This window comes from Chanos chanos, chromosome 5 (assembly GCF_902362185.1).
Source record: "Chanos chanos chromosome 5, fChaCha1.1, whole genome shotgun sequence".
NCBI lineage: Eukaryota > Metazoa > Chordata > Actinopteri > Gonorynchiformes > Chanidae > Chanos > Chanos chanos.
Window position 1 is genome coordinate 47,802,106 of NC_044499.1, and position 8,709 is coordinate 47,810,814.

The following is an 8,709-nucleotide window of genomic DNA, read 5'->3' on the forward strand; positions in this document are numbered from 1 at the left end:
AAAACTAACATTTATATTTTCTCAAGTAAAAAAATGTGCGCAGGAAAGATTGAGGATGTGGCGTAAGAGCTATGGAAGTGACCATATCCTTCCCTGTGTGTGTAGAAACCTTGTTTTTCCAGCATTTCCTGCCCTCTCATTCTTATCCTAATGCAAATGGGACGGAGTGGTGACATGCAAAGCCAGTGTAGTTGGGGGGATGTTGGAGAGAAAGGAGACAGCTTAATTGGTGCTAGCCTGCAGCCCTTGTATCTTGGGAGTTCTCCAGCCAGGGAGAGATGTCTTCACACTGGTGGAGTTGCTAGATTGAAAGGCCTGTCTTAGCCCTAATACAGACGTGCTCCTTTGACTCCATTTTGTTCTGGTGTAAATATATATAGGCTGGGCTTTATAAAGACACACAGATCTTCTCCACACCTCTCTTCTCAACACTCTCCTCTCTCTCTCTCTCTCTCTCTCTCTCTCTCTCTCGCTCTCACTCTCACTGTCTCTCTGTGGAGCAGGAGTGATGGGTAATTTTTAAGTATGGGTCTCTAAAGTGTGTCTCCATCAGGAGCGCAGGAAGATTACAGCCTCTCCACATTCACCACAGCAAAAGGAAGGGCTTAAGATGCTGTGCCTAAATTGAATTGGCCAATAAAATGATTGCCACACAAATAAACAGATTAGAGAAATGGAAGCCAGGCTGTGGCAGTAAACATAGGCATTAAAACAAAGGAACCCAGTCTGTCTGCTCTGACTGCACCCAGAACACATTATCACAGATTGCATTCATAAATTTCACTTTCTATGGAAATGAACATAGTTAAGCCCATTCTGCAAAAAGTCCACTTTGGTTTTGTTTTGTTTTTATTTGTTTTGGGGGTTTTTTTTTGTTTATTTAATGAGGTTTGTCATGTCGTTCTTGTTTGTTGTGCTACTTAACAACAGTACTCTTACCAGTGATAAAACACAACATTGACCTGTCAGTCAGCTACTGTACTTCTATCAAGCCCAGTTTTAATCATCAACACCACAAACGCTGCATCCATTTGATTTGGCCTTATATGGAGTTATCTGACACCTCTCTCTCTCCCTCCCTCTCTCTCCCTCCCTCTCTCTCTCTCTCCCTCTCTCTCTCTCTCTCTCTCTCTCTCTCTCTCTCTCATGCAGATGCCACGATACTCAGTTATGATGGCAGTAAATTTTTGAAGATCCAGTTGCCTGTGGTGATGCACACGGAGGCTGAGGATGTTTCGTTGCGGTTCCGTTCCCAGCGTGCCTACGGTGTTCTCATGGCAACCACTTCCCGCAACTCTGCTGACACTCTGCGGCTCGAGTTGGATGGAGGGCGTGTCCGCCTCACTGTCAATCTAGGTACTTCAGCCACACCCATGCGCTCAATCACCTGTACACCTGACACTCAAATATGCATTCACATTATATAACTACTGCTATAGATCATTACAAATTAGAAATTAAGTGGATATTACACTTAATTATTTATGTTTATTTGTTTGTATTTTTTATATGATTTCATTTATGATATATCAGTAACACATAAAAAACACAACACATATAACTTCTAAGAAAAAGTAAATAATGTAAATTATGTAATTTTTAGAATATTTTTACAGTTACACATAAATAGATTTTATACAGACAGACAGACAGACAGACAGACAGACAGACAGATAGATAGATAGATAGATAGACAGATAGATAGATAGATAGATAGATAGATAGATAGATAGATAGATAGATAGATAGAAAAACAGACAGATAGATCTATAGAAGATAAATAGATGGACAGATAAATAAATTTTAGATAGATATATGTTTATACACAGTATATTAAGTTCTGACCACATATTCAGATTCACAAAACCACTCAGACAGAGATAAAAATACATTTCCTACTGCTGCGCTTCTGTTGTGTGTGTATGTGCTGAACAGAAGGGGGCGGTGTAGAGCCCTTCAAAGGCAAAAGTCTGCAGCGCTGTGCTGACTCTCAGACGAGCATGCTGGACCTTTCTCTCACCAGGGAGTGCATTCTGCTGCCCTTTACCGCATCACTGCGGCCACACGCCCCAGCGTCCTACACACACACATATGTTCTCTATAGATTACAGCTATCTGCTGTGTCACACAGGGCTATACATTATCACACACAGTTACATGTTACGACACACAGGTATATGCCGACATACACAGTTATGCACCTTCAAACACAAATACACATTACTACACGCAGATATACTCCATTATACACAAATAAACATTACTACACACAGATACACACCATTACACACAAATACATATTACTACACAGAGATAGACACCGTTACACACAAATAAACATTACGACACACAGATATACACATTACTACACAGATGTAGGACTCTACAGCTCACTGATGTCTGTGGTACATCACTGCACACAGCTACATGTTACTACACACAGATATACAGTGTTACACACAGATACATGTTACTACACACAGATATACAACGTTACACACAGATACACATCACTACACACAGACATACACTGTTACACACAGATACACATCACTACACACAGACATACACTGTTACACACAGCTACATGTTACTACACACAGATATACATATCTGTGCAATACTAGACACAGATATACATCTTAACATATATTTATACTACAAACAGCTACATGTCACCATATAACATTTCACACCAGTCCACCCAGATACGGTTAAGACTAACACACACTCTAACACACACGCAGTTATTCTTACACTACACCTACTTACACACAGCTACACATTACATTTATTGCATACAGTGTTTCCACACTATCCTTAAATACTATAAATTATTCCACTCAGCCAAAGCCCCGAACTGACCCGCTACCATCAACGCCTTCAATATTACCTCATACACTCCTTCCCACACACATCCACCCAGTTCACGCTACATTCATCATGTATGTTACACACTACTAGACATTCTCATCACCACACAATCTTTGTCTTTCTCTCTCTCTCTCTCTCTCTCTCTCTCTCTCTCTTCCTCTGTCTTTCTTTCTTTCCCTTCTCTCTCTCTCTTTCTCTCTCTCTTCCTCTGTCTTTCTTTCTTTCCCTTCTCTCTCTCTCTGTCTTTTTCTTTCTCTTCTCCTCTCCCTGTCTGTCTCCCCATCTCTCTCTCTCTCTCTCTCTCTCTCTCTTCCTCTGCCAAACACATAGTTCCTGAGGACTGGGTAGCCCCAGTGTTGCTCACCTTTCGTGATTTGGCCCATAATGACAACAGTTCCAAACACAGGCAAATGTTCCTTAAGCAAAGGTGCGTGCGTGTTCAACGATGTCACGCATTGGACCCCCTGTCAGGGCTTCCCCCCAGCAAAACTGTCCACTTAGATATAGGATGTTTATGACCTACTCCGAATCTCTCTCTCTCTCTCTCTCTCTCACACGCACACACACACACACACACACACACACACACACACACGTGCTAACTCCCTCTGGCACCCAAGCCACTGCACTCCCTGTGAGGGGCGGTCACTCCTTGCTGTCTGGCTGTTTGCGACCACATTTCTGCTGCGGTTGACGACGCGCGACGGGGCTGGAGCCTCACGGGAACGCAAAGCTGGATTTTTTTTTTTTTTTTTTTTTTTTGTAGCTGTTCTGGATTTTTTCACAGCACTTGCTATTCCCCTGTATTAGTACGCCGCTGGGCCAGGCGGCCGCGAGAAGACGTATTGATTGCTGATTCCAGAAGCGCACTTTGCAACAAGACAGTAATAAAGGCAGCCTCTCTATCTCTTAGCAGGGAACTGAAATGAGAGGAATTATTCGCCAGAGTTGTAGCAGAAGAGGCAAGTATATTGCGATGAGACGTCGCAATTCTCACTGGCGGAGATCATTACACCATTTCTAGGGCAGAGATATTAGCTACAGTAGCCAAAGCAGCATCAAATGGGAGCTTTAAATGGTATGCATATTAATCATTTGGGATTGTTGCATGGGAGCAGCAGTTGTAACTGTTTCAGCAGTAAAACCGATTTCAGTTAAGAGTTTCGTTTAAGGTAAATCGCTACAGGAATGTTAATTACTCTTGTGGTCGCTAGTTTCAGTGGGTGCTGTGGAAAAATCCGCTCTATTGCCAAAAACGTCACGTCCAGTCCTTCCATCTGTGAGAGACAACACCATGAGATGGTGAATTCAGACCTGAAATATTTATTTACGACCGTGGTGGTCTTCTCACAGGTTAGCAGGAAGGCGAAACTGCATCTTAGGGCGGAGTGTTTTTGGCTTTTTTTTTTTTCCCCCAACAAAAAATTTGAAAATCAGCTTGATACCCGAGAGGCTCAGCTTTACTGTGGGACCGCACTGGTGCTCTGTCAATGTTCGCTTCCATAGACAAAAAAAAAAAAAAAAATTCTATCTCCCGTACCATTTTAAGGTACGAAATATCTAAAAAAAATCTTTTTTAAAAGGCCCGATTTTGTCCAAATTAAATGGAGAAATTCAGCTGAACAATAACACATCAGAGAGGCAGAGCAGCCAGTGGGGAGGATGCTGTGTTCACTGACTGGATTTCATTCTAGTCTCATCTCTCTCTCTCTCCTTCCCTTTGCAATTTGCTCTGCTAACGCTGAAAAAAAAAAAATGAATCAATTAGTGTCAAATATTCAGCGGTGCTGAGACTCATACGAACTTGCATATAATCACATTTCGGTACCTGCCAAATTTCCCTAATTCTAAATATATTACGAGCCAGAGAGGACATGAATATTCATGAGCGGGAGTCGCTGAGTCTCTATGTATGTGTGTGTATTTTCTCTCCACCTGGAATCCATTATCCAGATGCAGGAGGGAGATGAGGGTGTGTGTGCGTGTATGTGTGTGTGTGTGTGTGTGTGTGTGTGGGTCCAGTCAGTGAAACAGAATATCTGCAGTTCCCTCCGTCTGCGTGTCAGTCCCCAGTGTGTGGATACTGTGTTGTAATGAATGTCTGCAGTCTGCAACTTTGAAGGTTGAATTTACATCTCATGTGTTCTTCCCCATCTAGACTGTATCAGGATTAACTGTACCACGAGTAAGTGACAATTCCAAAATCTTCCATATACCTGTTTCTGAATTTCAACTGTCATTCTGAATGGATTTATATACTCTTATGTGTGAGAAAAGGTGTGTGTGTGTGTGTGTGAGAGAGAGAGAGAGAGAGAGAGAGAGAGGGAGCGAGAGAGATAGAACACGTGTGTGTATGTGTATGTGCGTGCATGTGTGCACGTGTGTGAGCAAGAGAGCGAGAGAGAGAGAACGGGTGATGGGTGTGTTTAAATGTGTGTGCGAGAGAGAAGCAGAGAATATGTGTGTTTAGATATGCGTGTGCGCACGCGCTTGCGTGCGCGTGTGCATCTGTACGCGCGTTCCGGAAGCATCCGCGTGCTGTATTTAGGAGCAGAGGGCGTTGGTGTTATCGCTCCGAGGGACGGAGGCTGCGCTGGACAGGTGCGGATGCCTGTGCTTGCATTTTGCCTCCAGGCTGCGCAGCCTTCAGGCTCCCTGGCAGCCATTTTATGAGACAGTTAGAGATGGGTGCTGGCTCAGACATGAAGTGCAGCGATTAAGTTTCTTACTCACAGATCACGTTCCAGCTCCTGTTATTTCCAGCAACATTCACACACATCCTTTTCACACGCAGAGTCCCCGTCCCCTTCTGAGGCTTGTCGAGCCAGCTGTGCTTCATTCTCTCTCTCTCTCTGTCTCTCTCTCTCTCTGTCTCTCTCTCTCTGTCTCTCTCTTTCTCTGTCTCTCTCTCTCTGTCTCTGTCTCTCTCTCTCTCTGTCTCTTTCTCTCTCTCTCTCTCTCTCTCTCTCTCTGTCTCTCTCTCTCTTTCTCTCTCGCTCTCTCTCTCTCTCTCTCTCTCTCTCTCTCACTCTCTCTCTCTTTTCTCTCTGTCTCTCTCTCTTCACTGAGTCTCACTCCAGAAAGAAGGATGATGATATGGAAAGGTTTCTGTTTCGAAACAGGCAACAGAATGAGATCTATTTTTTTTTTTTCAAATCTCTCTTGCCCCCCCCCCCCCCCCCACCCCGTACAGAGGGATGAGCAGGGATGGAGGGATTTAAAGAGAAGGGAGAGCGACACAAGACATTTTGTATTGTCGTTTGCTGCATCTGTTCTTCCTTTCCTTTCCCTCTATGTAGCATCCAGAGACTTCTATATAATTAATGGCCGTCTTTGAACGTTCTTACAAAGGAGCCTTAGTTCATATATAAGGCTCCTATATATATAAAAATAGGTTTGGAATGATTCGTTTTACTGTGCTTTGTCTCCAACCTGTCATCACTTTCCCACTGCAAAAAGTAGAGGTAATTGTCAGCTGTGTTTGTGCTGATAACTGGGAGACGTCAGATTTTAGGGTGTTGTTTCATCTTGTATTGTGTTATTTGTGTTAATTGGTTTATTTTCATTTAGGTTGTTTGTGCTAACAGCTAAGCCTATATTTATCAGCCAAATGAATAGATCCTTTAAAAATCCATTCTCAGAGAAAAAGTTGTGTTTTCCCCCCTCAAAATCCTCGATGTCTTTTCATCAGACAGTCGGGAGAGAAAATTACCTTGCGCTCATTTCAGTGAGGCTTAGCGTATTCTTACAAAGATCGGGTCAGTTTGACGATAATTCGGCGATCCGTGCAAACGTGATAAGAGTACCCTAGATACGGCCCAGCTGAGTTTTCTCAGGGGGCTGCCAATGTCGTCTCCTCTCCAGTCCCCCCGCCCCCCCCCCCGACCCTCTTACACCCAAACACAGGAGCAACAGTATGACTGCCAAACAACACTACAGAGCTTCTGTTAATTTAACATACACCCATACACCTCTCGCACATAGAAAGGGTTGTGTCAAATGTATATATGCATTTGTCATCACACACACACACACACACACACACACACACACATGCATACATATATAAAGCATGCACGCAAATTCACCACTCACACACACACTCAACACACGCACAAGCACACAAGTAGACACACTCACTGGCAGTGAGAGGAAAAGGTGGCACTCAGAACAGAGGCCGTTTATTAAACGAACCTCTGCAACCACGATGAAATAACCCTCCGCTCAATCTTCACACGTTTAACAAATGACAAGTGGAAGACATTTGGAGACGTTTGGAACATCCTTCCCCCAAATCAGGAGATTCATGTGAATTCAAAAGAACCTCATTTTGCCCAAACAACCCCTCCGCTATAAATATGCACCAGCGCTGCCATTTACCGGAGCGTCCGGAGCTCATAAATATGCAGCGGAGATGCTGGTGTCTCATCTGTAATGCAAATAGTGAGGAGGACGCAAAGAGGAGCAGAGGAGAGGAGACGACACTCAAAGCCTGAGCGCGCGCACACACACACACACACACGCACACAGGCTCGAGGGAATGTGTGCATCCACAACCATTTTGTGTCATAGTCTGTGTGTATATGTGTATAGTTTGTGCGTGTGTTCGTTCTGTGTGTGTCTTTGTGTGTGTCTGTGTGTGTGTGTGTGTGCGTGCGTGCGTGTGTCTGTGTGTGTGTTCGTGCACAAGCATTTGTGTGCTTACGTTAATATGTGCATGTGAATATTTTCCCATTTCTGGAAGCATAAGCGTGTCATAATTCTGTTGCTGAAATGGACTGTTTACAGATGTGTTTGTAAAGATCCTATTTTTCCCCCCTAATGCCCCGTCTCCTTGATTTAAGCGCTCCGTAGCATGCGAGCAACGAACCCGCAATTTAAGGAAGAGGAGGCGCATACTGTATCGCCCACTCCTTCCTGAGTCTGTGTCTGTGCCTGATCTCTGTTCCGCAGAACAGATGGGCATACAATTATGTTCTCCCGACAGGATGCCAGTCCGGCACCGTGGCGTTAACCCAGTTTGTGTCATTGATGCTCAGTTCTGGGCAGAACGGCTAACTTTGTTCGTATAAAACCCGACTGGGCACCGATACCCGTGTCTCTCATCCCAAAGACCGATTCAGTAATTGATCCCCTGCCTCCCGAAGCAAAACCCCGGTTTGTCTCGTGAAATGACAGCCACACGTTTCAGATCCAAAAACCAATGGGACTCTGTCATCTGTCACGTCTCCGTTTTTTTGGGTTTTTTTTTTCATTTTTGTTTTTTTTGCACATCACGCCCCGGGGTGTGCCGTGCTACTCGGTGCGCGTTTACCTTCGATACAAACGATGGCTAGCTTTTCTCCGTTAAACACGTCAGTCGGCTAGCGTCTCGGGGGGGGGGGCGGGGACAGAGGGAAGTTACCTCCCGTTGAGCGGATGAAATAAAATCTGCATAGTGCCTTTTTTTTTCTCTTTTTTTTTTACCCTCACCGTGCAGCCATTTTCTCTCTCTGCAAGACACACCTGAGAAACGCTGCTTTAGGTGGAGCTGTTAGGGAGCCCCCCACGCCTGTTTCACAGTCGGACGCCCACTGGCTCAGCGTGCTACCCTAGGAGGTAATTACAGTCGACTACTATGTGCGGTGGCAGAATGAGTTGGTGGTGTAAATGGAGCTGAGACTACGTCTACAGGAACCACGGGCTATTGCAAAAAAAAAAAAAAAAAAAAAGTTTTTTAAAAAAAACTCGATAGAGAGGAGAACAAACAGACGCCTTTGGCAAAGTTGTTCTCGCTTATGTGCGTGGTTCAGGATGAGACTGTTGTGTAATAAAAACCGCAGATAAGGAGGTGTC

At 44.3% G+C, this 8,709-nt stretch overlaps 1 protein-coding gene across 4 annotated transcripts in view; it reads left to right on the forward strand.

The window, feature by feature from the left end:
• nrxn1a (neurexin 1a) overlaps nt 1–8,709 on the forward strand; it is a 135,758-nt gene that overhangs the window by 68,820 nt on the left and 58,229 nt on the right. For all 4 annotated transcript variants that reach the window (XM_030773339.1, XM_030773338.1, XM_030773337.1 and 1 more), the window contains 2 exons: nt 1,153–1,356; nt 5,033–5,059. In XM_030773339.1, coding sequence (XP_030629199.1) covers nt 1,153–1,356; nt 5,033–5,059 — 231 coding nt within the window. The remainder of the gene's footprint in view (nt 1–1,152; nt 1,357–5,032; nt 5,060–8,709) is intronic.